Genomic DNA, 21443 nt, shown 5'->3' with positions numbered 1-21443 from the left:
AAACACTGAGATTTTTTTTTAATTTATTTAATTGGAGGCTAATTACTTCATAATATTGTGGGGGTTTCTGCCATACATTGACATGAATCAGCCATGGGTGTACATGTGTTCCCCTGTCCTGAAACCTCCTCCCACCTCCCTCCCCATCCCATCCCTCTGCGTTTTCTCAGAGCGCTGGCTTTGTGTGCCCTGCTTCATGCATCAAACTTGCACTGGTTATCTATTTCACATATGATAATATACATGTTTAAATGCTGGTTTTAACTTTATAAGTTAGAACATACCTTGGACTCTAAAGACAATATAATTTATGCCAAAAGCACCTTGCACACTGGAATGAAATGTCACCCTCACCAGTGGTCCAGAGCTCATGAAAACCATTGGATAAAGCCTTCTTCCGCATAATTTACCTAGGTTAAAAAAAATCAAATTTGTTAAAAAAGAAGAACATTTAAAAAATTTCTCTAGTTTAGGCATGGCAACTAAACTCCACTCTGCAAATTGAGAAACAGCGTTCTAGAATTCAAATGACTCGCCCAAAGTCACGGACTAGGGGGTGGGGAGTCAGGAGCAGAACCTAGGTCCCAAAATTTAATACCTGTTACAGTCTGCTATGTCCCATTGTTCCCATGAAAGACCGTAGGTAGCACATTATTTTATCTTTATTATGAGGCTGATATGCCATTTCTCTCCTAGGAAAGTAACCTATTTATTAAAAATACATCACTGTGAAAACCCATGATGGAAACTTTTTTATGTGAAAATTTATTCTTTCCCTACAGCCAATCTTCTTTTGATTGCTTTATTTTGAGAACCTAAGTCAAAGAGAATGTAAAATTATAACCATAATTCTAAAATGATTCAGAGGGCTGATTAAGAAGGTATAGAAAGAACCCATGAGTTTCTTAGAATCAAACTCACCTACTATTAAGAATAATTCCATGTCTTTCTGTAATAATTATTTAAATGTCATCTGCTCAGAAAGCTGGTTGTTCTGCACCCAATTCTATGGCATCTGCAATCCCATATGCTTTTTCTCTCTCTTCCCACCTCATTTCCCCTTAATCCTTCTGTCTAATGTATTATATATTTTATCATGTGTCCTCTCCCCCCTAGAATATATGGTGGTAAGGGCAGGGACTTTTTGTCCATTTTGTTCACTTTTGAATGCTCACAACCAAGAAAAGTCAATCCTTGACCCATAGTAGGTGTTCCACATATATTTGTTGGGAGTAAGGAAGGGAAAAGATTATTTACAAGAAGAAAAAATCATTAGTTGGCATGATATATTAGAGTAAATGATGCTGAAATACTATTTGAAGAATAAGCCAATATTTATTTGTAGCAAATAGAGATGAATGCAGCTCTTGAATGGTTGCTGGCTCCCACAGGGAAAAACATAGCATTTGCAGTGCACAAGGATACTATCCAACTTGAGTAAGAGGTAATATCTCTATCATAGCCTCACAGTTCTGCTAGCTATCATCTAAAGGACAGAACAATTTTACAGGTTTCAAGCTGACAATTTCAAATCAAAGAAATGCTAGGTTGAAAAATTATAGGGTTTCCACAGTTAATCTAAAACAAAGTCAAGCATGGTTTTCAGTAGGTAACAATGAAAAAGGCAAGTGTTAGTCACTCAGTCATGTCCTACTCTTTGCAACCCCATGGACTACAGCCCACCAAGCTCCTCTGTCCATGGAATTTTCCAGGCAAGAATAGTGGAGTGGGTTGCCATTCCCTTCTCCAGGGGATCTTCCCCATCCAGGGATCGAACCCAAGGCTCCTGCACTATAGGCAGATTCTTTACTGTTTGAGCCACCAGGGAAGCCTGGTTTTTCCAGAAATCATTTATTTCTATTTGGGAGCCTGGTATATGATAAAGTGAAGTGAAGTGAAAGTCACTCAGTCATGTCCAACTCTTTGTGACCCCATGAACTGCATAGTCCATGGAACTCTCCAGGCCAGAATACTGGAGTGGGTAGCCTTTCCCTTCTCCAGGGGATCTTCCTAACTCAGGGATCGAATCCAGGTCTCCCTCATTGCAGGCAGATTCTTTACCAGCTGAGCCACAAGGGAAGCCCAAGAATACCAGAGTGGGTAGCCTATCCCTTCTCCAATGGATCTTCCCAACCCAGGAATCGAACTGGGGTCTCCTGCATCGCAGGCAGATTCTTTACCAACTGAGCTATGAGAGAAGCCCCAGTATATGATAAAGATAGCTATAAATTAAAGAGGAAATCATTTTTTCCAAAAACGGAATCAGTCATAAGATCATTTTACCATATGAGAGGGGTTCCCTGGTCTCTCAGCAGTAAAGAATTTGCCTGCAATGCAGGGGACCTGGGTTTGATCCCTGGGTCAGGAAGATCCCCCGTAGAAAGGAATGGGTACTCACTCCAATGTTCTTGCCTAGAGAAGTGCATGGACAGAAGAGCCTGGTGGGCTACAGTCCATGGGGTCTCAAAGAGTCAGACACGACTGAGCGACTAACATTAACACTACACTAACACCATATGAGAAAATCTATTTCAGCAGGATTAAGCTTTTTTTAATTAAAAATTTCTGACCTTAGTTGGGAAATTAATTTTTAAAAATAAAAGCAATGAGATAAATCAAAGATGAAAATACATAGAAATATATTTAAATTAATAAATTTAAAAATATTTATATCAACATACAAATACACAAAATTTAAAGGCAAATGATAACCTTATAAGTAAGTACTTGTAATTTATGACAAAGGAAAAATTGTTTTATATAATTATATACACACAGACACACACACATATATATATAGCCCTTATAAACCAATTATAAGATCAATACTCAAATTTAAAAATAACGGTAGTAACAAGGAATTTGAAAATGCAGATAACTAATAAATGGAAAAAAATTATCCCCATTAATAATTAAACAAAGTAAAAGTGATTAAATTGATAATATCAGATTAAAGGCATGGTGAAAGAGGCTCAAATTTAGTAGTATGCATTCATGCAAAACAAATGTTCCGAGTCTCTATTACTTCAATTTGGGAAAATATAGGAGGGGAAGAAAATAGCCAGATCCCTGCTCTCATGGCACTTTCATTTTGGTCAGGTAAATGAAGATGATTTCAAATAGAGACCACTGCTACACATGAAATAATAGCAGAATATGATAGAAAAAGACCATGAGAGGGAAAGTTGATGGTCCTTCAGACTTAGAATGTCTATTTGAGGAGGTGACCTTTCAGTCAGTCAGTCATTTACTAAATGCCTTCTGTGTATCCAGGGCTATTCTAAACATGGGATTCCTGACACGAAGAGACAAGTTTCAGTCCTTGAGCAGCTCATGTTAATAGGGATGACATAGGTATGAAAACATGAAACAACATCATAGGTTAGAAGACAATAATGCCAAGAGAAGGGCCACTAAGAATTACAGAGGTGGGAGGTGATGTGATTCACATCAATCAGGTAGGCCTCATTAAGAAAGTGTGTTCTCTGAGGAGAAAAGGGAACTCTTGTACACTGTGGGTGGGAATATAAGTTGTTACAGCCACTGTGGAAAATAGTATCAGGTTTCTCAAAAAGCTAAAAATGGAACTACCATATGACCCAACAATTCCACTCCTGGGGTATATATCCAAAAAAATAAAAAAAACACCAGTTCAAAAAGATACACGCACCCCAGTGTACATAGCACTTTACTTACACTCTCCAAAATATAGAAGCACCTAAGCATCCGTTAATAGATGAATGGATAAAGAAGATGTGATACACACACACATACACACACACATAAAGGAATACTACTCAGTCATTTAAAAAGAACAAAATTTTGCCATTTGCAGCAACATGGATAGACTTGAAGGGTATTATGCTGACAGAGAAAGACAAATACTTGTATGATATCACTTATATGTGGATTTAAAAACTCCACAACTAGTCAATATAGCAAAAAGAAGCAGACTCATGGATATGAGAACGAACTAGTGGTTACCAGTGTGGAAGGGGGAGGGGCAATAGAGGGATGAGGGAGAGGGGTACCAACTGTTCAGGTGTAAGACAGGCTCAAGGATGTGTTGTTTTGTAATAACTGTAAATTGAAAGTAATCTTTAAAATTGTATTTAAAATGTCAAATAAAAAAATGAAAGCACATCCTAGTCAAGACTTGACTGGATGGAGAAGAGCTGTTTGAAGAGCTGGGAGAGGTAGATGGACAAGGGCCCTGAGAGCGGAGTGTAATGAGTTAAGGGACCGGGAGGCAAATGTCATACTGTGCATTCTGGATCTCATTGCAGCTACAAAGAGACCTCAAGCCATTTCAATCAGGGTGGATGGGGAGGTGATCTGATCATAGGGGGAAAATGTGCAGTGGACAGGCCAGTTAATGGTTTCCTCTGCAGTTTAAATGAGACAGTATTTCTAAAGAAAGAATCTTTAAATAAATGGTTGTGCCTTCTAAGTCAATAATTCAATCTCTCAATTTTTCCAAAGAAAACAATCTCAACCTCAAAGCAATTCCCTGGCTTCCGTATACTCCTGAATCAAGCAAGCACATTTGTGTGTCAACTACCTACACTCACAGTAACATACATAAACTTTTCTTTCCAGGTGTCCCCATCAACCAAATTATTTACAGCACCTTCCCACCTCCTGCTTTGTGCATGCTGTCACTTCAGTCATATTTGACTCTTTGGGACCCCAAGAACTATAGCCCACCTGGCTGCTCTGTCCATGGGATTCTCCAGGCAAGAATACTGGAGTGGATTGCCATGTCCTCCTCCTGGGGATGTTCTTGACCCAGGGGTCGAACCTACATCTCTTATGTCTCCTGCATTGGCAGGCGGGTTCTTTACCACTAGTGCCATTCCTCTTTACTGAGAGCCAAAAACCCTGTATTATACCTATACAAACAAGAGGTGGGAAGTTTGTTTTGCTAAACAAAATAGGTTTGCCCATACATGAAATGAAATGACAGTTGGTATGTTATTAGCAAACTTTTCAATTCCACCATTTTAAAAGCCTAATGTGTTTTGTTGTATTTTAAAATTCAGCACTCTAGGTCCTACATGATTTTTAATTATCTTAATCCCTCCTTGGTCATATACACACTTCTGGCATTCCGGTATGGTTCTGTTACATTTGAGGATGGGCTCTCTTGCCTTTTTTTTCCCCCTAAATACACATACATACAAACACACCCACTCAACCTTTAGTATACCTGTTTTGTAAATTCAAACTTGAAAATATTAAATATGTCTAAAAATAAACGCATAAAAATATGCCTGCTGCTGCTGCTAAGTCACTTCAGTTGTGTCTGACTCTGTGCGATCCCATAGACAGCAGCCCACCAGGCTCCCCTGTCCCTGGGATTCTCCAGGCAAGAACACTGGAGTGGGTTGCCATTTCCTTCTCCAATGAATGAAAGTAAAAAGTGAAAGTGAAGTCGCTCAGTCGTATCCAACTCTTCATGACCCCATGGACTGCAGCCTACCAGGCTCCTCCATCCATGGGATTTTACAGGCAAGAGTACTGGAGTGGGGTGCCATTGCCTTCTCCAAAAAATATGCCTACATTACATGAATATATTACATTACATTTCAGAGGTATTATTGCCAAGTTTAACTCTCCCTTTGATATTATGCTGCTTACACAGGAAAAGCACACATATAAATGCCCCTAAGCCTTACCTGACATCCTTCTCTCACTGTGGTTTTCTTCATAAATAATCAGAGCTGAATCTTGACACATATGAGACCAAGGGAGTAACAGATACTCAACTGTAAATTTTGCCATACTGCTTGGTGAAACTCGGAGGACCCAAGAACATTCCAGTTTTCCTCTATAATCCAGTGGATATCTTGGAGATGAAAAAAAGCCTCTGGGCTCTTCTAACTCCACTTCAGAGTAACAGCCTATGATTTAGAACATACAGACACCAGGGACCAACTCAAATAAGACAAAGAAAAGTGGGATTCTACCATAAATTTGAATAATTTAGGCTTGCAAAAAGAAAAATAAAAATTACCATCAGTTATAATTTCTTGGATAAAATGATCATCCCATTTAATGTGTCCTAGTTTTGTGAAATGAGACTGTAAAAGTAGAATTTAAATAATAATTATTAAAAATGACTTTTAACTGAATTTTAAAAATTTCTTAGAAAATGAAGGTGGACTGCATTGTATTCTCTAATGGCAGCCTGTTTTCATTTCTTTCCTTCTTTGAGATACAACTGAAGATCTGTTCCTAAAAGCTTCTTTGGTTTCAATAAGCACTTACCTTGCTGGGACAAATGATTGTATTCATGAAGTTTGCAATTGAGGTCAGGAAAGGAGAATTTGCTGAATACACTTTGAATGTCATCTTCAATTTGTACTTAAGTCTAAGGGCACTGCTGTACCTGCACGAGTACCTGCAGAGCTTCAGATGCTAGGAGCGCTCTGTCCCACTGACCCTGACATTGGCTTCTCCTCCTTCAGGTGACATCCTTGGCTCTTCCTTCTTTCCCTATGTCTATTCCCTTGATAACAATTTTTTGAGCAATTACAATTGAAATACTCTGTATTCAAATGAACACATTTTTAAAATATTTTTTAATTGGTTGATGATTGGTTTACAATATTGGTTTGATTTCACATTTTGATGGATGAATATGATAGCTTATGGTGAACGGTGTTGGATTTGTGATCTCTGAAGATTTAACTTCAGGACTAGGGACCAGGCTTGATCACTCAAGAGTTTTGTAGAGCAGAGTTTTATTAAAGTATAAAAAGGGATAGAGAAAGTTTATGACATAGACTTGTAAACAAGAAAATCCATTTGTTTTTGGCATATGAGTAAAAGGAACCACAGTCTCATTTATTATTTATAAATCTTGAACTAGTCTCCATTTATCATTTAACTTTTCCACATCCAAAATAGGAATGTTGCACAGACTATTACAGGGAATTAATAGTCCTTGCTCCTTTAAATTCTCAATGATGGGTATTAACCCTTCCTTAACCTCGGGCTTTAGGGGATACTGCTTTTGATGTGGAAATAGGTGAGGGTCTTTGAGCTTGATAAGGACAGGAACAGCATTTTGTCCTCAACCCAAAGAATTTTTCATCAGCCCACACTTGAGGATTTAGTTTGTTCCACTAAAAAGAGCTGGTTCCATATTCATGAAAATAGAGACCCGGACCTTGTTCCATATATCCCTCCCCAGAAGGGGCGAGGGAGACTCTGGCATGATAAGAAACTCGTGAGGAAACAGCACAGAGAAAGTTGCCACTTAAAGGATGACTGACATAATAATGTTTGGCTCATCCAGACAGTTTCATTACAGTAGTGGATCAGGAGGAAAGCAAACCAGGGGCTTCAGTGAGCACAGAGAAAGTTGCCCCAGTGTCCAAAAGAAGTCAACTGATTGGCTGTCCCCAGTTATTAATACCCAGGGTTCCTCGCGTGTAATTAGGACGGGAGCTTGTGTGGGGATCCCCGGGCACCTTCTATTGTCTGTGTCAGAAGCTTTCTCTGTCTCTTTTAATACTTTAATAAAACTCTGCTCTACAAAAGCTCTTGAGTGATCAAGCCTGGTCCCTGGTCCCAGAGTTAAATCTTCAGAGATCACGGATCTGACATCATTCACCGTTAGCTATCATCCTGGGGGCTTGTCCAGGATCTGAATCTGGGACTTCTTGCACCAGAGGTGAGAACTGTAACCTGTAGACCAACTAATCTGCCGCCCCTTCAGTCCAGATTGTCTTAAGAGTCCAACCCTTAGGGACTACACCTCAGAGGGTAGTCTGTTCTCCAGTGTGGTCCTTTGCAGACCGGACCTGGAGCAATACATACATCATTATACATGTTCTGCCATAGAGAAATAACATTCTAATTGAGGAGACCCATATGTTAATACACTTTACTGAACAATACAGATGAAGAGTGGCAGAGGTGAAAGGAAGTGTTCCAAGAATTCAGGATTCTATTCAATTGCTTGGTTTTCTGTTACTTCTGTGAATTTTTCTTTTTTTCATTTACATGGCTATTATGGTCTAACTTAGGTATTTCTTAGGTCTATTTGGATGTTATAGTAACCTAACTGATTTTGCAGTCTCGAATCTTCCCCCATCATGTCCTTCAATCAGAGAATGATGAAACAGAAGAATTAGGCTCTTTTCTCGCTTGCTCAAAGCCAACTACAGTGGCTTGCAGGGTCTTTCTGAGTCTAGTCCCAACGTGTCTTTGCAATCTTTTTTTCCTCTCTACATGAATCCTCCACTGTAAATCTGCCTGGAAAAGGAACTGAATCATATAAAGTCATGAATTCCCGAGCAGTCCCTATTTTTTTATAAATAGGGTAACAATTTCAAAAAACCATTGCTAAGATTCATTTATTCTCTTGTGTGAAAAGCAAGTGGTGGGAGTGGGTGGCTGTTAAAGATGGCAGAGTCCTAATACTTTTTCTCACAGAATATTCAAAGAAGTAGAACAAAACAATACCCTTTTATACGTAAAGCTTTCAAAGTTCTCTGGTATGCATAATTATTTCTGAACACATGCAAATGTGCAATATCTTCTCTACATTTTAACAATGTTCATTTTCTAATGGCCTGTTTTGTTTTGTTTGGACACGCTGCATAGCATGTCCATCTTAGCTCCTCAACCAAGGATTGAACCCGCACCTTCTGCATTGGAAACACAGAGTCTTAATCACTGGACCACCAGGGAAGTCCCCACTTTCTAACAGTCTGAAAGAGACAGAACAAAGAATACATTTGATGGTCACTATCACCACTCCCACACTTACTGACTCTTTTCATAGGTCATACCATCCCTATTCTAAGGGCTTAACATATATTACTTCTTTCAGCACTCATTAAAATTGTTAACTCAAATCATCAAAATCATTAGGTTTTATGATCTTAAAGTCTGCTCTCCATCTCAATCCCAATTCCAGATTTAATTTTAATCTAAATATGACTCTTTGACTCTAGTTTTGACTCCTGACTCTTGTGTTGTCAGAACATACTACCTGTAAGGTAACTGGTCCCTGAGTTACTCCACTTCATTCCTAGAAGATTTTAGCAGTCATTTTCTCCAACATTATTCTTATCTTATATCTTGCTGATTTCAACAGGCACATAGATGATGACTCTAGCACTGAAGCTTCTCAATTCTCAACTTCCCTCCAATAATCCTGTCCTTCACCTGACCTCATTCACTCATCCTAGTGATCAGCCCCTACACACCTGGTCATTAGCAGTAATTACAAGCCTCACATAAACTCAGTTTCAAGAACCACCATCTCCAACCACAACCTTCTATTTTTCCGCTTACACCAACACATCTTTTGAGACTTGTAATTCATCTATCCCACCACCTTTTCTTATTTTTTAACTTATCATTCATCCTTATTTTACTCTTTCCCCCAGCTTAAATTCCAACCACGTATCATTTTAATCCCTTCCTCACACACACACTCTCAATTCCCTTATACTCTTGTATACTTGGAAAAACCCACTGTGATTGAATCTTCTCTGCACCTGTGCTGCATCTATGTGGGACACCTCAGTGTCTCCAGGGGGAAACAACCAGACCAACTGATTGCTGCTGCTGCTGCTAACACTTCAGTCGTGTCCAACTCAATGCAACCCCATAGACGGATTGGTTTTCCTCTAAATTTATGATCATTAATCTCAGAGGCTTTTATGCTGCCAAAAAGTTCTACTACATTTCCCTAGTCCATAGGGCTTCCCCGATAGCTATTCAAAAGCCATTTAATACTTTCTCTTTTTTCTCTAAAAACTCTCAAACTCTCTTCTACAATCCTCTGTTTCACCTGCTGATGAAATAAGCAATTAGAGGAGAATTGCCAGCAGCTCTCATTCCCACATGTACCCATACCAGAGCACCCGTGCCTAAATATTCTGCTTTCCATTTGGCAACAATGGATGAACTGCACTTTGCTCCTGCCCAAGACCAGTCCTTCCACCTGGACACTAGATCTCATCCACTTTCTTCTACTGAAAGTTATCCCTCTAGCAAGTCTTGTTCTTCTCTCTGGACTCCTCTTCAGTTTTTCTCCAACTCTTCCTAGTTGTCTCCTGGACTTGAGCGTATGTTGGAGTAGATGAAGCAGAAATGGGTGAAAAGGGAAAGACTCTGACCATTTGGAAACCAAGAATGATGGTTATCATGGAACTTTTATCTTCTTGTAAATCTTTCACAGACTTCTAAATCTCCAGGTGCTTTTCAGTTCAGTTCAGTTGCTCAGTCGTGTCTGACTCTTTGCGACCCCACGGACTGCAGCACACCAGGCCTCCCTGTCCATCACCAATTCCTGGAGTTTACTCAAACTCATGTCCATTGAGTAGGTGCTGCCATCCAACCATCTCATCCTCTGTCGTCCCCTTCTCCTCCTGCCTTCAATCTTTCCCAGCATCAGAGTCTTTTCAAAAGACCAGGTGCTTTTAACTTTTAACTAAAAATAAAGTCCTATTAGCAAACAGACACTGACAGTGTGGAAGGACTAAAAGAGACAGTAACACCAATGCTGGTCTTAGTTATCTCATATCCAGAATCTTTGTTTAGCAAGATATCTGAAAGTCTAAGGACCTTTGTTCATGCAGGAATAAACAGTTCAGAGATCAGAATAATTCTGTGAACTTTTCCAAAATTCAAGCACTGTTTATAACCATAAGACTTTTTTTTTAAACCTGTAATAGCTGTGTCTATGAACTAGAATCAAGATTGCCGGGAGAAATATCAATAACCTCAGATATGCAGATGACACCACCCTTAGGGCAGAACATGAAGAGGAACTAAAAAGCCTCTTGATGAAAGTGAAAGTGGAGAGTGAAAAAGTTGGCTTAAAGCTCAACATTCAGAAAACGAAGATTGTGGCATCCGGTTCCATCACTTCACGGGAAATAGATGGGGAAACAGTGGAAACAGTGTCAGACTTTATTTTTTGGGGCTCCAAAATCACTGCAGATGGTGACTGCAGCCATGAAATTAAAGACGCTTACTCCTTGGAAGAAAAGTTATGACCAACCTAGATAGCATATTCAAAAGCAGAGACATTACTTTGCCAACAAAGGTCCATCTAGTCAAGGCTATGGTTTTTCCTGTGGTCATATATGGATGTGAGAGTTGGACCCTGAAGAAGGCTGAGCGCCGAAGAATGGATGCTTTTGAACTGTGGTGTTGGAGAAGACTCTTGAGAGTCCCTTGGACTGCAAGGAGATCCAACCAGTCCATTCTGAAGGAGATCAGCCCTGGGATTTCTTTGGAAGGAATGATGCTAAAGCTGAAACTCCAGTACTTTGGCCACCTCATGCGAAGAGTTGACTCATTGGAAAAGACCCTGATGCTGGGAGGGATTGGGGGCAGGAGGAGAAGGGGACGACAGAGGATGAGATGGCTGGATGGCATCACTGACTCAATGGACGTGAGTCTGGGTGAACTCTGGGAGTTGGTGATGGACAGGGAGGCCTGGCGTGCTGCAATTCATGGGGTCGCAAAGAGTTGGACACGACTGAGCGACTGAACTGACTGATGAACTAGAAAAGATCCCTAGACAGTAACAATAAATAACTCTCCTGTCTTTCAGCTTAAACTACCAACCAGAATGAAAACAGTTTATGGTATTCCAAAGAAAATTAGTGAATCCAGATAAGCAATGCTTTTTGCTAAATTCTTATTAGTTCTATTAATGGGATAATGTGAACATCTACTACCTGGCCCAGATGCACTGTCTCTTGAGGGTGTGGGTGGTGGCAGTTGTTGTCTTGTTAAGATTTTGCTTTCATTTTTTATCTGGAGTAAAACAGGACCTGCATCTGGGGAGACATGTTAAAAGTAAATAAAGATGAAAGCCTAAGGACAAAATGTTGTCTGTTCTAGAGCAGAGATTTTCAAAAGAGAATGCAAATCTAGGATTAAAGCAGCCTCAGGAAAAGTCAATTTTACCATAACATTGCCGAAGGAAGAAGTTATTCTTATAGAATTTTAATGTATATTTTAATGTATTTAGAAACTAAAATGAAATACTATGTTATTGTCTTTTCTTTTATAATGCTGGTTCTATCACTCTCACCTCTCCCAAGCCCACTCTAAAAACAGAAGAAACTTTTTATAATATATGAAAAATAGTTACCTTTGATTTTGGATTGAATCCAGTCCAGGAAGACACTCACTCTGGCAAATACACCTGGCTTCCTTGGTTGGTCACAGCCAGCTCCCCAGCTGACAATGCCATAGAGGACAAAGGGACCTTTTTCATGTTTACACACTAGCAGTCCACCAGAATCTCCCTGAAACACCAAGAAAACGTGTTCTAAAATTGCTTTAATCAGAACTCCTGCTTTCAATTTTGGAACATGAATAATTAATTTATTAAAAACATATTTCTTTAATTTTTTAAAAAGATTTATTCCTTGTCATTTGGTATACCTTAGAACACTTAGACATAAATAAATGAAATGGCAAAAGGAAGGAAAGAGGAGACACTACAGCTGGTATTCCAGAAATACAAAGGATTATAAGAGATCACTATGAACACTTATAAACCAAAAATTGGGCAATTTATAAGAAATAAATTCCCAGAAACACGCAACCTACTAACAACAAAGTAAGAGGAAAAAGAAAATCACAATAGACTAATATGAGAAAGGAGAATGAATCAATAATGAAGAATATCATAAAAAAGAAAAGTCCAGGACCAGAAGGCTTTACTAGTGAATTTCATTAAACATTTAAATAAAGAATCCTTGTCAAATTCCTCACAAAAACTAAAGAGGGGGGAATACTCCAAAAATCATTTTATGAAGTCAGCATTATCCTCATACCAAAGCTAGATAAGAACACTACAGGAAAAGATAATTACAGGCCAATATCCCCAATGAATATAGATGTAAAAATCCCCAGCAAAATACTAACATACTGAATTCTGCAGTATATTAAATATACTATCAATCACCATAATCAAATGGGATTTATTCCAGAGATGTAAGAATTTTTCAATATATGCAAATCAACAAATGTGAAAGTTAAAAGTTGTGTCGTCTCAATAGTACAAACAAAACATTTGAAAAATGCAACATTCTTTCACGATTAAAAACTCTCAAGAACTTGGATATAAAGAAAACATAACTCAACATAATAAAAGTAATATATAACAAACCCACACTTAACATCCTACTCAACAGTGAAAGGTTGAAAGCTGTTCCTCTAAAAGCAGGAACAAAAGTACTCATCCTCACCATGCCTATTCAATACAGTCTGAAAATCCTAGTCAGAGCAATCTGGCAAGAAAAAGAAATAAAGGCACCCAAACCAGAAAGGAAGAAGTAAAATTGTTTTTATTTTCAGGTGATATAATCTTTTATACAGAAAATCTTAAAGGCTTCACAAAAAACTGTTAGAACTTATCAGTGAATACAGTAAAGTTTCAGGATACAAAACAAACATGCAGAAGTCCGTTGTCTCTTGCCTGTAGTCAGTGAGGGGCTGTGCACCTTGTGCTAGTTCCCGGTGGGTTCTGCTGGACAAATACTGGGCCAGTGTCATTGAGGGAATCAAGCAAGATCTGCTCCACAGGGCTAATGCTACATCTCCCTTTTAAAATTTTGTAGAAATTATAAAAAAAAGACAGTGGTATGTGGTGTGATGATCAGCACTAAGTCCTTCGTTTCTCTCAAGGCCACCTGGGCCATGAATGAGAAGGGAATCAAAATGAAATCTGACTAAAATATTACTGCACAGGCCAAGTACATTTAGTATGGCACTGAGTTATGATATAGTTTTACTTTGGTGTGAATTTTGAATTTCAGCTTCACCTAGATAGACATAGAATGATAATTAAAATGCTGTACCAACTTATCTAATAAAATTGGCACCCAGCCCCTATTTTGTTGACTATGAGATAGTTTATGTTAATTTTAAGGGTCTGATAGAATACTTCATGTGTATTACGGTGATATTCATATACAGTGTCTCTAAACTTTATTTTCAAAAGCTTAAGGCTCAAATACAAACTTCTTTGAAATAGAAAAAAAGAAATCGTGTCTCTATATACCAATAAAAAACATATTTTAAAAAAATTTCATATATGATAGCATCAGAATAATAAAATATTTCAGAACACATTTAACCAAAGAGGCAAAAGATCTCTATACAAAAAACTATCACTTTGATGAAAAAAATTGAAAATTATTTACACAAATAAATGAAAAGATATCCTATGTTCATGGATTGGAAGAATTAATATTGTTAAAGTGTCCATACTACTCAAAACAGTCCATATCAAAATTTTAATGGTGTTTTTCACAGAAATGAAGGGAAAAATCCTAAAACTCACATGGAACCACAAAGACCCCCACACAGTCAAAGCAATCCTGAGAACGGATAAAGTTGGAGGCATCACACTTCCTAATTTTAAAATATATTACAAATTTATAGTAATCAACACAGTATGGTACTGGTGTTAAAACAGATATGTAGACCTAAGGGACAGAATTGTGAGCCTAGGAAAAAACCTTAATTTATATAGGTAACTAATATTTGACAAGGGAACAAAGAGTATTCAGTGAGGAATTATTAATTTCTTCAGTAAACGGAGTTGGAGAAATTAGATATCCATATGCAGAGAAATAAAACTGAATCCCTGTTTACACCATAAAAAATTAAAGACTTAAACAAACATAAGGCTCCAAAAGGCAGAATTCCTAGAGGAAAACAGGGGAAAAGCTCCTTTGCTTGGGGCATCAGATTTTTGGATATGAAACCAAGAGCACAAGCAAAAGGGGCAAAAATCAGTCAGTGGGATTACATCAAGTTAAAATGCTTCTGCACATCACAAGAAGCAATCAAGATCAAAATGTAACATGTGGAATGGGAGAAAATATTTGCAGACCATATATCTGATATGGGGTTATTATTCAAAATTATAAAATTCATACAAATCAATAACAAAAATCACACAGTTTAAAAATGAGCAGAGGATCTGAATAGACATATTTCCAAAGAAGACGTGCAGATGGCCAATAGGTATATGTAAATGTGCCCAACATCACAAGCATCAGGAAAATGAAAGTCAAAATCACAATGAGATATCATCTCATACCCGTTTAATCATCTGTCATCAAAAAGACAAGAAATAAAGTGTTTGCAAGGATGTGGACAAAAGAGAATCCTATTGCACCACTGGTAGGAATATAAATTGATATATCATTGTGGAAAATAGAACTACTATATTATACAGCAATCCTAGTTTTGGGTATACAGCCAAAGGAAATAAAATTAGGATACTGAAGAGATAACTGCAATCCCATGTTTATTGAAGCTTTATTCACATTAGCCAAGATATGGAAGCAATCCATTTTTCTGTGAAAGGATGAATGGATAAAAAAGATGTTTTGTGTGTGTGTGTGTTATGGATACTTTAAGAGTGCGCAGTTGCTAGGTCATGTCTGACACTCTGTGACCCTGTGGACTATAGCCTGCCAGGTTCCTCTGTCCATGTGATTTTCCAGGCAAGAATACTGGAGTGGGTTGCCATTTCCTCCAGGTGATCTTCTTAACCCAGGGATCAAACCCACATCTTCTGCATTGGAAGGCAAATTCTTTATCACTGAACCACCTGGGAAGCAATATATACATATATACACACATATATAAGATATATGTTTATTTGTTATTTATCTATAAGAATACTAAATATTAAGATGGAATATTATTCAGCTATGAGAACAAAGGAAATCCTGCCATTTGTGAGAATATGGATGACCTCGAGAACATGATGTTAAGTGAAAAGTCAGATAGGGAAAGACAATGACTATGTTACATCACATATATGTGAAATCTAAAAAAATTAAGCTCACAGAAATGGACTTCTGGCGTGCTGTGATTCATGGGGTCGCAAAGAGTCGGACACGACTGAGTGACTGATCTGATCTGATCTGATCTGAATGACTCAGTGGTAAAGGATCTGCCTGCCAATTCTTTGAGGCATGGGTTTGATCCCTGGGATGGAAAGATCCCCTGGAGAAGGAAATGGCTACTTGCTCAAGTATTCTTGCCTGGGAAATCCCATGAGCAGAGGAACCTGGCAGACCATGGGGCTTTAAAGAGCTGGACATGACTTAGTGACTAGGATCTTATATACGGTTGCTAAGAGAGTAGATCATAAGTGTTCTCAACACAAGAAGAAATAGTAATTGTGCATGGTGTGCTCAGTTGCTCAATTTTGTCCGACTCTTTGTGACTCCATGGACTGTGTAGCCTGCTAGGCTCCTCTGCCCATGGAGTTCCTCAGGCTAGAATACTGGACTGGGTTGCCATTTCCTCCTCCAGAGGATCTTCCCAAACCAGGGCTTGAACTCTTGTCTCATGAATCTTCTGGACTGGCAGGTGGATTCTTTACCACTGATCTACCTGGGAAGCCCCTTCACAACACAGGTGTATAAAAATCATCACACTGTACATTTTAAATGTATACAGTGTTATATGTCAATTAATCTCAATAAAGCTGAAAATAATCAGACCTTAAAATATAGGATTTGCATTTTTTAAAGACAGCCTTTCTGATTTTTAATCAGTGCTTTATATATATATACACACAAGTGTATTTAGACCCTAAATTTTTAATTATCTTCTTCTAAAATAAACTGAGCTGATAACACATTTGATATAGCTGTTTATTTTATACAAAGAATTTTACAGTAGATATCCTGAATTGGGAATAGGAGACAGATTCCCTAATTTGTATTGTAGAACAATTAACATTTTCTTTGGGTCTAGTTTTTTTCCCCACATAAGATTATACTTAAGATTTCCTTCCAGTTTGAAAATGGTCTGATGTGTCTTTTATTCACTCATTAATTCAGTACCAACACATACCCAATATAGAATTTTCCAGGCAATTACAAACATGTCACGATACAGAAAAAGTCTGTCTAATTTATCTTCTTTTGTCAGTGCTTATCACAGGGTTTAGTACAAAGTAAATCTTTAATAAACAAATGGTGCCTATTAGTTACTTTAAACAGAGAAGGCAATGGCACCCCACTCCAGTACTCTTGCCTGGAAAATCCCATGGACGGAGGAGCCTGGTGGGCTGCAGTCCATGGGGTCGCTAAGAGTCAGACACGACTGAACGACTTCACTTTCACTTTTCACTTTCATGCATTGGGGAAGGAAATGGCAACCCACTCCAGTGTTCTTGCCTGGAGAATCCCAGGGATGGGGGAGCCTGGTGGGCTGCTATCTATGGGGTCACACAGAGTCGGACACGACTGAAGTGACTTAGCAGTAGCAGTAGCAGTTCCTACTGTGGGCTAGCCATTATGGAAAAGAATATAAACAAATTAGATTGTAATGATACCCATAAAAAGAATACTCAGAGTGAATGTTGAGAAAAAAGGTAGCTGTGTGTATGTTTACACATGCATATATAAATATATATACATATACACACATATAAATATATATGCATACACACATATAAATAAATTACATATTAACTTACATGATAAATATATTACATAATAAATAAATTACATAAAATAAACTACATATTAACACTCAGATGTGACTGTTAAGGGCTTCCCAGGTGGTGCTAGTGGTAAAGAACTTGCCTGCCAATGCAGGAGATGTTAGAGATACAGGTTCCATCCCTTGTTTGGGAAGATTCCCTGGAGGAGGGCACGGCAACCCACTCCAGTATTCTTGCCTGGAGAATCCCATGGACAGAGGAGCCTAGTGGGCTACAGTCCATAGGGTCACACAAAGTTGGACATCACTGAAGCGACTTAGCATGCACATATGTATTATATGTATGTATGTATGTGTGTGTGTGTATGTGTGTGTGTGTATGAGCATTTGAGCTCATACATGAACAATAGAAGGAGTTGTATTTTTTAAAATCTAGAGAAACAGCATTATATGCACAACTGATATTGGGGCTAAGGGCCCAGTTTAGACACGGATGTGGCAAGTTTGAAGGTCAGAAGGCAAGCAGTGTGGCTGGACTCTAGTAAGCAAGGGGAAAGAAATAAGAAATACATTGGAAAAGTCAGCAAGAACCAGACAAGTATCTACTCTGTGAAGACAGAAATCACTTGATAGGTCAAAGAACCTGAAATTTTTTAAAACAATCTGAAATATGTGGTGAGCAAAGAATCACAGGATTCCACACTGACTGTCTGAGACTCCCATGTCTCTGCATTTCAACCTTCTGATGTTCACCTTCCTGGATGAGAAATTACATTAGCGGGTCCATTACCTCCGAGTATACACAGGAGGGTAAAAACCAATTACCTGACAGATATATTAGAGTCCATTCTGTCAAAGCAAGTTTCTGAAGTTACCCTTTCCGTAATTCAGTATTCTTTGTAAGAGAAAGCTAGCCACACTTGGTCAGAATTTCAGCTCCTGTTTTCCTCTTCTCACACTGGCTATAAATTTGGTCACACTGCAGCCAAAGTGACAGCTGGATGTAGCTGAAGTAAGAATAGGTGCCAAGTGAGATCATGGTATTTGGCTCACCTCTACACAGATCTATTTCCCTCTCTAGTTCTTTTATGATCTCTTGATAGATTAAGGTCTTTCCTTAATGTTAGATGCTATTAAACATGACAGAGACGGCAGAGATATTTGTAATTTTCTTGATTCAAAATAGAAAAACCATCCCTCAAAAAAGGAAGAAAGAACACATTAATTCAGAATCAGAACACTTTTCTATTTGATTTCTGTAACAGTAATATCCTCTAGCAGAGGGTGTGAAACCCTTCTCATACTCCTCAGACCTTCCAGTCAGTGGCTGGCTCTGTGCCACAGGGATCCTGCCACTCCACCCATGAGGTAAGCCAGAATATGACCAGAATATGAGAGGTGGCCCCCTGCAGCCCTCCAGCCATCACCTTGGGGAAGCTGCCTCACTCCTCCAAGGGAATAAGTGTACTACATGTGTTTATCACTGCAGGATTCAGTTCAGCCCCCGCTCTGGTGGCTGGCTTAACTGCACATCCTAGACTAGCAGCTTCCCCTTCCCTGTACCACCTCTTCACATTCCTACAGCTGATACTGCACTTCTAGGTAGACTACAACTGAATCCTCCTCTTAGGGTTGGCTTCTGGAGAATGCAAATTAGGACAATATACAACATAAAACAGAATTTGTATAGAACTTGACATCATAAAAGGCTTAACCACAATAAATTTATACTCAAAGACAAGACGGGTCTTCTTCCTTTTGTCCTCATGTTTTTACATGGAAAGACTTCTATCCAGATTATACCCCAGTTTTCTCTCTTTAGAGGTGATATCCATTGGTTCATGTTTCCTGATGGTAGGGGCTGGGGTGTACCATCAAAGAGCTACAACTATTCAAGACACATTCTTTTCTTCCCTCTCTAGCCCAGCATGAAAGGAAATACCTATCTGGAGGTATGGGTCTGCCTTCCTTCAGGCAGCTTCCCTCAAATCCAGCCTAGGAGCTAAAGGTAGGGCTACTTCCTGTTGGAAATGCTTCTCGGTGGCATACCTAAGTCACATTTCTCAGTTGGCTATGTGGATATTAAAGCTGGTATTTTGCAATCCTTTTGCACACATCCTGTCTTTTTCTTACTTAATGCTGAACTCGCCAACAGCACGCTTGCCCAGCTGACTTGTAAGTCCATCTGTGTAGCTTTGCACCACTGTAGTATCACTGAAATTCAACTGCTGCTTTCTGACTTATTTTCCATTGCATATGAAAACCATTTTTTCAAAGGTTCTCATTTTCCTCATGATTGTTATATTTTATTCTGTGGTAGAAAATTGTGTGAGTACACAGGAATTTAGTAATAATTTTAAATAATAAAATTTTTATATCACAAGTTGGATACATTAACTGAGAATCTTTATTTGCTCATTGCCCTTTTACCAAAGCCCTAAGCATATCTGAACACATCTCACCAGCAGGTCAGTTGAGTGGTGTTGCCCTCTCCTACCTTCTCATGGGCTCCTCTACGTACCCACTTGCCCTCTGACTGATGCCTGCTTCTGTCTGGCTTTTGAATAGGGGTGTGGTGTGATGCTGTGGGCACGCTTGTCTATGGCTTTGAGAGTGGATTCTTCTTGTCTATGGAGAATCTCCAGCAGATAACAACTTCCTGTATTCCTTGGCAAAATCAGGATCCTCTCACCTGACCCACATCTTTCTCTCCAGATGCTGCAAAGCCAGCACAGATCATCTTCTCTGAGATTCCTCCTGGATGGGCTGAATAGTAAGTGCGTTCGCAGACCTCTCTTTCTAACACAGGCACTTGAATCTGCTGTAAGCGACTTGCTAGACCACCATCTAAAAAGTAGATTGAGAAAGAGCTTGATTGTGAAGTAAACAGCAGGTGATGTTAAAGAAATATATTTAAGTTCAAGCTTTCTCTACTCCATCATTTGGTTTTGCCTAAGTCGATGCAGACTTCTGAATCCAAACACAGTGTCTTGTGCAGAATATCTTTATTTCCAGATGTGGCATCTTGGGGAAGAAAATCCATTGGCAAGAACAAGACCAAAAGCACTTTTTTTTTCTAGTTTAATTCTGATTTAAATCTTAGTGTTTCAAAGATTGCTACATGTAAGAATTCAGAAATTCAGTAATATATGACTTGGTGTTAGATAATTCATATTATAAATATATGTGACTATATATTTATACATGTACAGTTGACCCTTGAACAACATCAGTTTGAGCTGTACAGGTCCACGTATACTTAGATATGTTTTCAATAGCAGATATAGCAGTACTACATAGCTTGTGGTTGGATGAACCCATGGATGTGGGATTGCAGATATGGAAGGCTGACTATAAATGATACTTGAATAACCTCCACATTGTTCAAAGGTCAACTGTAAATATTTATGTAAATATATTATAACTATATAACAATAATACATTTATACTACTACTAAGTCGCTTCAGTCGTGTCCGACTCTGTGCGACCCCATAAACGACAGCCCACCAGGCTCCCCTGTCCCTGGGATTCTCCAGGCAAGAACACTGGAGTGGGTTGCCATTTCCTTCTCCAATGCATGAAAGTGAAAAGTGAAAGGGAAGTCATATCCGACTTTTCTCGACCCCATGGACTGCAGCCTACCAGGCTCCTCCGTCCATGGGATTCTCCAGGCAAGAGTACTGGAGTGGGGTGCCATTGCCTTCTCCATCCTTTAGTATCACTGGGGCCTAATTTCAACCAATTTAGATGACTTTGATGATGAATACTAAAGAATTTCTACCTTGGCCTGACCCTCAGGCAGGCCTATGTTAACATGTGTTCTGCATGACTTATTCCATTACTTTAGATTTATGACTCATTTAAAAAAGCTAAGTTTACTATTTCATAGTTCTGTAACTTTCTGGAAACAATTTTTAAAAAATAAAAAAGGGGGTTCATGTATACATATGGGGCTTCCCCAGTGGCTCAGTGA

At 38.7% G+C, this 21443-nt stretch overlaps 1 protein-coding gene across 1 annotated transcript in view; it reads right to left on the bottom strand.

Moving 5' to 3' along the window:
- OVCH1 (ovochymase 1) overlaps positions 1–21443 on the bottom strand; it is a 93187-nt gene that overhangs the window by 36440 nt on the left and 35304 nt on the right. The window contains exons 12-16 of the mRNA XM_059887272.1: positions 20162–20316; positions 12134–12290; positions 11715–11816; positions 5679–5903; positions 285–410 (exon numbers count right to left, since the gene is read on the bottom strand). Of these exons, the coding sequence (XP_059743255.1) occupies positions 285–410; positions 5679–5903; positions 11715–11816; positions 12134–12290; positions 20162–20316 (765 nt within the window). The remainder of the gene's footprint in view (positions 1–284; positions 411–5678; positions 5904–11714; positions 11817–12133; positions 12291–20161; positions 20317–21443) is intronic.

The sequence above is a fragment of the Bos taurus genome, chromosome 5 (assembly GCF_002263795.3).
Source record: "Bos taurus isolate L1 Dominette 01449 registration number 42190680 breed Hereford chromosome 5, ARS-UCD2.0, whole genome shotgun sequence".
Lineage (NCBI taxonomy): Eukaryota > Metazoa > Chordata > Mammalia > Artiodactyla > Bovidae > Bos > Bos taurus.
The sequence above is the reverse complement of the archived record's forward strand: the minus strand, read 5'-3'. Positions and strand labels throughout refer to the sequence as shown.